We start from the raw sequence: 12,126 nt of genomic DNA, 5'->3' as shown, positions 1-12,126 counted from the left end.
TAAGTAATGCCAAAATATTTTTTGATTTCCCTATTCTCTTTTCCCTACATTTGATATTACCATTGTATAAGTAAAAGAACTACAAGAGTTATTAAGAAAATAAAATTAAAGCTTTCCTTGACCAATGAGAATGCTAATGCTTTGCAAGGTATGTGTTTTAGTAAATTCTGCAAAAGATTTTTCAACAATATCTATCTAACTGAAAGGAAATACTAAGGAACTCTCAGAAGTATCAGATAATAAATTTTAAACAGTGAGTTCATGTACTAGTTATTTGTGCACAATTCTGAAAAGCCAATAATAAATAGTAAATATCAATCTAAGATGTATATGAACATTGACAGATTCCCTTAGCATGTACTTCATAAATTCATTCTTTTATATATTACCCATATTAATTGTACACATTTTCCATTTAAAATATTCAATTTTATTATTTTGTGTAAAATACTGAAAATTATGTTAACATTGAAAAATAAGGTACATAGAAGTATATTCAAATAGGACTAACATAACTGATCAAAGACTATATACAAGCTGTAATTCACAGTGTTGCAATCAGCTTATAATAATCTCACTTAAAAGGTTATAGTTTTATTTTAAAAAAATCTAAAATACATCTGGTATTTAAAAATAATTTGATTCTGGTATATACATAGAAACAAGTTTTTTTAATTTATAAACGTTTGGCATATTTATACGTGTATGGGTGTATTGCATATGATGTATACATATAAATTCATATATGCATGCATTTGCATCTGAAGGTACATTGCCATGTATCTTTGCATGAAAAGAAGTTTTGGTGAAATGGATCTAATAGCACATTTAAGAAGGTTACTGCAAGATATCTTTATATCAAGTACAGTTAGGTATTAAATCACTTATTTTTATATTCAAGTCTCCTACGCCCCTTACCCCCTCAAGAAAAATTTCTGCATTTGAAATTTATAACTTTATATTCCATATTGGGTGTCTTTTCAGTAGATTTGATCAATGGACTCATGGGCTTTTAAAACCATAATAAATATATATTCATTACTCTTTTAAAGATCGTATTATCCATAATATTATTTAATTATATTAACTTCTCTTTTTACTTCGAGCTTTATGGCATGGAAGTATATTTCCAAAATATTATTATAAAATGTAACAAGAGGATTAACACATACTTGGGGATTCAAATGAACTGAAGGGCCTTAATTGAGATTTTTAGTTTAACATGTATGTGTTAAATTTGAGTCCGAGTAGAGTCATTTTTTGCAATCTATTTCAAAATTAATTCTTATTAGCAATTAATTTTTATCAATATGTTACAAATGGGCAGGCACTTTTCCTTTAATCCATTGCTGTATTCTATACCTAACAAATCACATTCAATCCCACTCCAGCCGAGGTGTGTGGTCTTGATCACGTGTCAGACATAGGACAATTATAAGAATTAAGTAAAATCACACATGCAGTGTGTTTTTATAATAGCATGCAGTAAGTAATGAATGATAGCTCATATTTTTTCTTTGAAAACTAATCGGATGAGGAATTAAAATGATAAGTCAAGCTGAAATGTATTTTTGTTACAAAAGAAATTATTCACAGACACTTGTTAAAGACATTAGAGCAGACTTTTACTACTTTTTACTACTTTTCCTATAAGGGGAGAGAGACTGAACTCAATTCTGACTACAAATGGGACTTTATAGTCAAGGAGCAGGGTCTTGCTTGGCAGGTTGGGGGAGGGGGAATTCAGTGGACGGGATTGCTAAAAGGGGCAGAGGATTAGAGGTAGGGGGTATCTGGCTAAACCCACCAGACAGGATTTTTGCTAAAGGTAGGCCAGAGTGAGAAGATACTGAGGGTGGGGAATAAGGAATTTGATTAGGTATCAAGGGAGAGGGGATTTTCAGTAAACTGACCCAGTAGGATTGTTGCTAAAATTGGACTAAATGGGCCACAGGTAAGATCTAGTCAGAAGGATTCACAGGAGCCTGACTAAAGTTTTAAGTTTGTTCAAGGCAAAGCGTCTATGTCACAGTCAGCAAGTTTGTCACCCACAGGCTCTTGGTAACATAATCAAAGTTACCGTTGGAGGCTAGTGACGAAAAAGGCAGAGTGGAGGCTGAGAGCTAGAGAGGCTGAGGTTGATCACAGACACAGTGGATGTTGGTTTGGGTCAAATCTGGCCCGAAGGGCAGTAACGTTCTATTTAAATTAGTTTGTAAGAAATCACTTCCTCTCATTTTATTCTGTTAGATGTTGTGGTTTAATTACTACTGAGAAACAATTTCTAACGTCACAAGCCCTTTATTTTCAGGAACACAAACAAGCAAAGACCTGTTTTTTGTTATTGTTACTTAGTAAGTTTCCCAGCTGGAGGTAACCAAACTATCTTTTTTTAAATGAACCATTCACAAACCCCAAAATCAGTAGAATGAAATTTTAATTATAACACTAATTAAAACTTTAAAAATGTACTTGGTATTTAGAAAGAAAACTTGATTCTTCCAGGAGACCAAAATGCAATGGGAAGGATTATTCGCAGTGTTACCACTGCTTTCACTGCAGTTTTTCATCGTATCCCTTTGCTGGGGCACTGTTTACCCAACTCTACTTTCTCTCAAAAGAGGGAGATTGCAAAAACTGCACCAATGACATAAGATTCATAATTTTCAGAGCACATTAAAAATAATGATAATAACAACATGGACTAGAATTTAGGAACATAACCCATTTTTTGCTTCAATGCAATTAATTTTCTCTCCCTCTCCCAGGAAAAAGTTCTTTTTATTATGTTTGTATTTCTTGAAATACAAATATAATTAAGTCTTCTTGGATATATAAATAATACATAAAACAATAAAATTATAAATGGATACAGAACAAATTTATAGACACAGGTACCCATCTCCAAAGACATATTTTTTGTATGCATGTATACATGTATTTTTTTCATCTGTGGGACATGGAAGACATCTAAGAGAATGTACTTTTTAAATAACAGTTGTTATATTTAAAGTCAATACATATGGGAGAGGTAGAGGAATCAAAACATTACCATTGCCTTGATTTATTTGCTTATCAATCAATTATGAAATATCTCCTTAGACTTATTCTGTGACTGCTAGATGTATGCAGTACAGTAAGAGACATAAAAGATACGCATTATCTTACTTTATCCATCAGTTGGAGAGACAAGAAGGACAAATGGAATGATTACTATTCACTGACCTTTACTCCGAATAATCTGAAAACATTAAAATCACTTTTGGAGAATTACATTTGCTTGATTTTGTTTTTACCATGATTTACACTGTACGTGACTTCTTCAAGCCCACATTTCACTGATCTCTTAAGATTTTGCTACAACATAGGTGTTTTGGATAAAGAAAAGTTAATCATGACTTGAAGGAGAGGGCATCTGAGCTTGTCTGGTAAAAATTGAGATTTTGTAAGTTAAAGGGATGATTGAGTGTCTTCGTGGTAGTGAAACTAGTAAGGAAACTTACCTGACTGGTAGGAAAGATGACTACTGAGAAATAATAGAGATTACAAATGGTAGAGTTCAGTTTGGAAGTCATGAATCTAAAGGTGATGACTTTGAACTTGGTACCATGAAAAGCAGGGTACAGAAGCAATGAAATAACATATTTTAGGGATATATGTGTCCAATATTATATCCAGGAGAGATTGGAGATGAAGGATACTGAAAGAGAGGGCAGATGTCTTTGTTTGTCTTACAGAATTGAAGTGATGAAGGCCTTGGGTAGGGTAAGAGAAGTAGTAAATGACATGATGCTTTTCAATGAGGATAGATTTCAGACATTTTGTGGAGGAAAAACATAATATGAGAGGGACTCAAAGATGAACGAGGATCTCAAAGTCTTGGATGCTTAGAAGTATAATGGTCACATTGAGAAGAGGAATATATCAGGTTAAAGTAATTGTGTTGAAGATACGATTTTGTAGTTTTTTAGTTTCTCATTAAAAACAACAACATTTAAATGAAATGGATATGTTCGATAAATGTATTTAAGATGTATAATTTGTCTTTTTAAAAATTGAACTACTATGTTTTTAGTATTTTGTATAGCTTCATTTTAAAATCAGATAGTGAATACAAATAGTTTCTCTTGTGAATGTGATTTAATCAGATATAATTTGAAAATGTTAATTATTGTACTTTTGGAATATAAAAACAACAGTAATTCATTGTTTAAGTCTTTCATTTAGGAAGAGGAAGATGATTATTTATTTTACTTTATACCTCAGTTCTTAACTCAGGGCATTTTCACATCACAGGGAACATTTGGCCATATCTGGAGACATTTTTGGTTGTCATGACTGGAGAAGGTAGAGGTCAGGAATTCTGCTAAACATACTGCAAAGCATAGGACAGCCCCAGGGCAAAGAATCATGCAACCCAAAAACTCAACAGGGCCAATGTTGGGAAACTATGTCTTATGAAGGGAAAGGCATTGCCATGGTGTGGTTTCAGTAGACATCATAAGTCACTAGGAAGATTATCATCAGGAGACACCAGGTACACTACAAGCTATTGAAAACCCTGAGAAGTAGCTACCAGAGCAATTGTAGTGCTTTACTTAGAAAGCTACTGGTGTTCATACTTTCATACATCATTATATATTCATATCTATATAATTTTTGTAAGGATTGACTTATTTATTTGAGAGAGAGAGTGAGGAGAGGGGCAGAGGGAGAGGGAGAGATAGAATCCCAAGCAGACTCCTCATTGATCACGGAGCCTGACATGAAGCTTGATCCCAGGATCCTGAGATCACGACCTGAGCCAAAGTCAAGAGTCAACTGCTTAACCAACTCAGCCACCCAGGCGCCCCTATAGCTCTATAATTTATAACAATATAAATTTTGATAGATAATTATATATTTTCATCATGTTCTTAAATAACTAAGTGATCTGAACGTGGGCTTCATGGGTAGAAAATGTCAAAACAAATTTGTTAGACAATTGCTGGTTGTTTAAATAAAGCTATGGGAACATTCATTATTTGTGACCATCATAACTCACAGTCGTTTGAAGAAATAGGAATCAGTTTTGGCAAATCTGAATCCATCAAACTTACTCTTTGTCGTATTCCGTTTGTTTTGTAGGTGTTACAGTGAACACTTATTCTTGCTTGGACCCTGGCATTCCCGTACATGGCCGTCGCTACGGTCATGATTTCTCCATAGGTTCTACTGTTTCATTTAGTTGTGATCCAGGATACAGGTTGAGCCATGAAGAGCCTCTTCTGTGTGAGAAAAACCACTGGTGGAGTCATCCACTCCCAACCTGTGATGGTAAGAATTAATTCAATATGCAAAATAAGCTGATTTATAAACAAAAAAGAAGCCAATATAGTATTTATAAAATGTGAGGCTTAAAACAACTATAAATATTTTGTATTTTAAAAGATTATCTTGAATTTTGGTAATTTTGTAATCAGACCATTAATAAAGGAAATAAAAATGCATTATATGTCAACAGTACTTCAAAAAGAAAAAAAATATTGATAACCAGCCAGACTTACCCTATGCCTAAAGATGGTATATGTATTTCTATATATTTTCCAAATGTGCTGAGGTAGCCAGTTTAAGTGCATATTGTGTGCTTGGACCTTTGACAAAGTAGCATTGAAATGTCAAATTGCTATCAATAAATTCACAGAAGGGATAGGACATTACCTCCAAACTTGGAAGGCAGAATGTACCAGTCCAAATTCTACCTAGTTACACAGCACTATGACAATGTACCCAGACTGTCTGTGGTGGCAAATTCTTGGTTATGATGAATATTCTACCAATGTCCTTACCTCTTCTCTGTTTCAATGGCGAACAAGTCAGAAATGCTTCATTTTTCATAAAACACATGTGAAATACAGTGGAAGAAACTGCTCCCTAATTTCGAGAAGTATTTTCATACTTGCTTCATCAAAAAGCACACACAATGTGAATACTATGCATTATTTGATCTCGGGCTTTACTTTTTATTTATAACACTATTTCCAAGTTCTTATTCTTGTTCAAAGTAGAAGATGACATTCATCATTTTATGATTAAATTTCCAAATACTGTCACAGCCATCATTGTTTAGAAACAGTTTTAGGCCAATTTGTTTTTATAACAAGGTTTAGGGGAATCATCAGCACATCTTCCTTGTATTTGGTACAGTACTATTTATAATAGTCAGCATTCTTACGATCGTAAGTGACAGAATTCCAACTATAACTGGTTTTAAAAAATAAAAGCAGAATTTGCTGTTTATTCAAATCTTAGAAAAGGCAGAGGTGATGTACTTTTCATTGCTAATTATAAACATGAATTCAGACCTTTTAAAGGCTCTATCCATTTTCTACGTAGGCTTTGCTCTGTGTCTTGACATAATTCTCTTTAATTGCAGCCAGGCTTTTTCTACATGGGTGTATCTAGCAGTGGAGAATACACTTGTAGGACATGTAGACTTATTGTCTCATATTTCTAGGATCAGACAGGAATGAGAGTTCTTCCATGTTCCAATTAGAAAAATCACAAGAAATGTGATTAGTCCATACCTGAACTACTTAGTGTAGTAAAGGAGAAGGGCCCATTACTTTTAGCCTTGTCCAGATCATATGTCCATCCATTTCTATGGTTGAGAAAAAGATAGTGCTGGTGTATAGCTGTTTAGTTTATGGATACTCTGCACTACTTGGAATATGTGACTTAAAGATGATACAGTATCCTTTTTGCTACCAATTCTGTCAGATGAAACCAATTCTGTCAGATGGAAAGAATGCTTTGAATTCAGTTCTCTTTTCTGTATACTTAGGTTTCTGAGTAAAAACTGAATCTTTTTAAATTCATCTTGTTTCACTATTGACCAAGGAACCTTGAACCTCAAGTCAGAAATGGTTCAGTTAGATTCTGTGCCAATTAGTAAATTTGATAAATTTGATAGTAAATTTTTTATACTTAAAAAAAAATATATTATTTATTTATTTTGAGAGAGAGAAAGAGAGAGAGAGAGTGTGTATGCAAGCAGGGGGAAGGGCAAAGGGCGAGAGAGAAACTTAAGCATACGCCGCACTGAGTGTGGAGCTCAGTGTGCGCTCAGTCTCATGACCCATGAGATCATGACCTGAGCTGAAACCAGGAGTCCCACGCTTAACCTACTGAGCCACCCAGGCACCCCCGATACCCTATCTTTTGCTACAGAGTAACACTTGTCATGCCACTTATATTTTTCTTTATAGTATTTTCCATTCCCTGATACCTTTATGTATTTACTGTTCACTTTTCTGCCAGAATGTCAGTTCTATATGGCAGGAACTTTGTTAAGTTTACTGTTATGTCCTCAGTGCCAAGAGCAGCTCCTGTCACACAGTTGGTACTCAATAAATTTGTGTTGAATGAAAAGAATGAATGAAATATACTTCCCAGTCATTTGGGAATACTTACTATATTTTTATTTTACATTTATATTTTCTTGTCCTTTGCTTTCATTCATCTTTTTATTCCCCTTACACTAGAAAGTCCTAGACCTCCCCTCACCTGTATCAAAATCGTTGTCATTTTTCCCCCCCTGGATAAAGCATCTGGGCAAAATCTGAACTTTTCTTAGATCCTGTAGTTCTTTGCTTGTTATGGCATCTTTTGCTAAGTATAACCACCTTTTTATTCACTAAATCAGTATTCATTAATTTTACTGTATAGGCACTAAAGAAATATTTTTGAACATGAAAAAGCACTGTCTACATTCTCGTTGAGCTAGTGGAGGAGGTAGTTATACTCATTTTCTTATTTTCCGTATTATATTCTTGAGGTGAAGAACCATATGATCTTCTTGTTTCTTTAACATATATTTTTAAAGGGTATCTTCTGACCCATCAGAGATTCTATTAAAACATACATTGGGGCACGTGGGTGTCTCAGTCCGTTAAGCATCTGCCTTCGGCTCATGGCATGATCCCAGGGTCCTGGGATCGAGCCCCACAGCAGGCTCCCTGCTCAGCTATTCCCTTTGTTTGTGCTCTCTCTCTCTTTCTCTCTGCCAAATAAATAAATATAATCTTAAAAAAAAAAAAAAAAGAAGAAGAGTAGTATGTAGGTTAAAAATCACAGCCAAGTGATGTTTTCTATGTACCAAGGACATAAGGTTGTCATGAGTACTAGGGGTAAATTTGAGGTCGTATGCCTGGTATGACTTGACCCTTTAGGAACTAGGCATTGTTAATTATGATAGCGACCCTAGTTGATAGATAGTTGGGAGGGCCATATGTTCTGAATTACCTAAAATAAGCCTGTTTTTACCTTTTCTCTTGGCACTCCAATTTCACCTTAAAATTATCCCATTTTGTTTGATAAACAATATAGCCATTTTATGGGAGGCGGGGAGGATTAGAACTAAAGAGGTTATGCAACCAGCTCAGGATCACTCAAAGCATTAGAGTCAGAACCCAAAGTTGAACTGAATGTAATTAAAAATCATAATTTCCCTTATTTCTTCCATCTTACTAAAAGATTTGAGTATATAGGCTAACCTAGCAAAAGAGTACATGGATTGCTGTTTAGGATCCAAGAGTTCAAAATAAGCAAGGGTGCATGGAGCTTAAGTATAATTTCTCATAAGGGTTTACAGTTCAGATTGCGGAGACCTGGAAATAAAAGAAAACAAATTTAAGATTAAAAACAAACAAAAAATTGTAATGGGATTTGTAATACATGGCTATTTCTGTACTCCACTGCAATACTCAAAATGTTTTGATGGAATTGGTCTAGAAATTATCTGTTGTTTTTGTAGACAATTGAGCATTTCCCAGGTATGTATTACTACAAATAGCAAAGTAAAATTTTATAGGTCTGAGCAATAACATTCAAGGGCTTGGCTTTTGAGAAGACTTTACTGTTTTAAAACTCTAATTGATATTTATCATGTGGTAAGGTAGTGGTCATGTGGCAAAAATCTGAGAGGGGGAAAAAAAACTACAAGTCAAGATCATCGTATATTTGGCTAATGGCCCTCAACTCATATTATGGGCTTCCATTGTGACTTTGCTGTACTACTGGTGTCTGTCCTTTTATATGTTTTTCTTTGCCAGCTGTTTGCTCTAACGTAAAGTAACTAGGTCTTTCATGTATATTTCATCACTCTCTAATTTCTCTTCAGTGTTTCACTTGATACAAAAATGTCTATCTCCCATTCACAAGAACATATAAACCTATTATATCTGTTACAAAAGTGTTTGTATCCCAAAGACATGTAGCATCCACTAGCAAAGTTGTTGGGATAAACTGAAATTTCATCAGAAGAGGTGATATACAAAAAAAGACAGGAGATCCATGGCATCCTATTTAGACACTCTCATTCTAATGAAGTTTACTGTACAAATGACCATATATTCTGTTGAACGAAATTTAAAAAATATTCTTGGAGAAATTTTCATAATAGTCCGTATACTGCCATATCTTTTACAATATATTTGAGTTCCATTTTCTGTCTTAATGTAAAAAACAAAAATCACATATAAAATTTACCTTCTTTTATTCATCTTAATATTTTAGTCTTCTCATAACGGATTCTAATAGGCTGATTTCCCCTTATATTTTCGTAGCATTCTAAGGGGAAGGGAACTTTTTAGAGAAGCAACCATCATCAGATTGGAAGAATATTCAGTAATAAATTAACCACTTATAAAATTAATCCAACTCAATCCTGCATTAGCATTTATCACTCTGCATTATATCAATGCACGTGTAGGTAATTTCTTGTGATTGTTCAAAAAGCCAATAATGTAAAGCAAAGACAATTCCAAATATTTGCAATGTAAAATAATCTCATTTAGGGAGATGAAGGATTTCATTAGGTTGATGAAAATGATGCTGTGGCTGCTGATGATGGAAGACTCTGTCAATTACAGACAAAGCCATTGACAAATGAGAATTCGTAAGATATAAATCAATTAAAGACAATACTGACACATTTAGGTATTAGGTGCTTAAAAAGAGAATGATTTGAACATGAAAGCATTAAATGAATCTCAGGAAATGAATGCTATCCTTGAATAATTTTTTTTTAAGATTTTATTTATTTTGAGAGAGAGAAAGAGAGAGAACGAGCATGCTCCTGCAAGCGGGGGCAGGGTGTGTGTGTGGAAGGGTGCGGAAGCAGAAGGAGAGAGAGAATCTCAAGCAGACTTTGTGTCCAGTGCAGAGTCTGACGCAGGGGTACAGGCTGCATCTCATGACCCTGATATCATGACCTGAGCCGAAATCAAGAGTTGGATGCCCAACCAACTGAGCCACCCAGGCACCCCATATCGTTGAATAATTTTTATATAGATTGATCATTTGAGGGGAAATGCTACAAAGTAAACGTAAGTGAAGGACATCATAGTATAGCACACTGTAATTTTTTGGTAGAAATTGTGAAAAAAAATCAACACTTGATTCAAGTGTCTAGAACTAGACTGCTAGTGTTCCCTCTATACTTGCCTTCTCATCTGTAAACTGAATAATTACAGTACTTTTCTCATTCGGTTGTTATGGGGGTTAATTGAGTTAATAAAAACAAAAGTATTCAGAATAGTGCCTGTTACATTATAAGTTCAGTATGAGTCATTGTTATGCTTTTGCTAAGAACTAGTGAGTAGTTGCAATTTTATCCTGTTTTACTAAAATATAAAATACATATATTTTCCTATTTTTAGTTTCATCTTTCAAAAAAAAAAGCTAAATCACACTCTTTCCCCATAATTTACTATGAAATTCTATCTTTAAGTCTGTTCCTTTCAAGGCCTTTATCTACTACTAATATTTTCAAATACCAAAAACCTCCACTGGGTCATAAAAATGTACTCTGTATTTGTTATCTGCATATAATCAAAGTAACAATATAAATGTTCATTAATAGTATATTAGTTATTGACCATTCTTCCTAAGTATTTTAATGTGTTCATGGTTACCTAACTTTATTCATATGTCTGGAGAATGTCCCTGTAATGTCCCATCTTCAACATAGATGTGGTAGGTGTAGTTGACAGAAAATTCTCAAGAAATTCCCCAAGTACAGAAGGGAAATTTGATAGAGTAGCTTTATTCAAAAGAATGCTGATGTGTAGAAGAGTTTTCCCTGTACAGCCTGTGCACACGCTGGTTACACACACATGCATGCACAGAAGCACGTGTCTGACATACTGAATAAAAATTTCACATCTCTTTTCTGTGTTTGACTAATTAACTCTCTTAATTTCGATCCTTCTGTTCACTGAGTTGTACTCTAACTGTATGCAATATAGTCCTTTCAAATGGTAGAGCATCTTCACTCATCACATTTCACTCAATAAATTCATACCATGTTATATTTTTTTGTCCGACTCTCACAATGGAGAATAAAATGACATATAGTATATTAGGAATAAATTGACATATGTAAAAATAATCTAATAAAAAAATGAAGTCTCGGGGAGCCTGGGTGGCACAGCGGTTAAGCGTCAGCCTTCAGCTCAGGGCGTGATCCCGGCGTTATGGGATCGAGCCCCACATCAGGCTCCTCCGCTGTGGGCCTGCTTCTTCCTCTCCCACTCCCCCTGCTTGTGTTCCCTCTCTCGCTGGCTGTCTCTATCTCTACCAAATAAATAAAAATAAAAAAATCTTTTAAAAAAAAATGAAGTCTCTGTCAAGAAGTAGAGTGCATTACAAGGGAGGTGAAAACAGTTCAACTTAGCACCACTATTAACAGCAAGATACAGTAGAAATGGTATACCTAGCCCTTCGATTGATCACAAAAACACAGTGAGACTTTTTTAAAATTTGAAAGGAAATTTGAGAGGTTCAGTAATAATAGTTGCCAATCAAGGCCTGTGCAGTCTCTAAATAGGAGCTTAAGGTAGGAAACCATGCATATTATTGCAATGCATCGATGATAAATGGGATTGGAAGCATGGGTTTATTTTAGTCTTAGGGAGGCAATCTATAAGACAACTCCCAGAGAGGTACTTGTAAAAGACCTTCTTTTATTCCTGGATGGAGTAAAAGAAATAAAAAAGGGAGAAATGGATTTTAATTTTGTATCTGTGTGTGTGTGTGTGTGTGTGTGTGTGTTTAAGTTCAAGCCTGTGTGCTTGAATACTTACG

At 34.5% G+C, this 12,126-nt stretch overlaps 1 protein-coding gene across 3 annotated transcripts in view; it reads left to right on the top strand.

Moving 5' to 3' along the window:
- The window catches only part of CSMD3 (CUB and Sushi multiple domains 3), a 1,143,082-nt gene that overhangs the window by 768,486 nt on the left and 362,470 nt on the right, over positions 1-12,126 (top strand). For all 3 annotated transcript variants that reach the window (XM_026495547.4, XM_026495546.4, XM_026495545.4), the window contains one exon: positions 5,128-5,316. In XM_026495547.4, the coding sequence (XP_026351332.2) occupies positions 5,128-5,316 (189 nt within the window). The remainder of the gene's footprint in view (positions 1-5,127; positions 5,317-12,126) is intronic.

The sequence above is a fragment of the Ursus arctos genome, unplaced genomic scaffold (assembly GCF_023065955.2).
Source record: "Ursus arctos isolate Adak ecotype North America unplaced genomic scaffold, UrsArc2.0 scaffold_6, whole genome shotgun sequence".
NCBI classification, from domain to species: Eukaryota; Metazoa; Chordata; class Mammalia; order Carnivora; family Ursidae; genus Ursus; species Ursus arctos.
The sequence above is the reverse complement of the archived record's forward strand: the minus strand, read 5'-3'. Positions and strand labels throughout refer to the sequence as shown.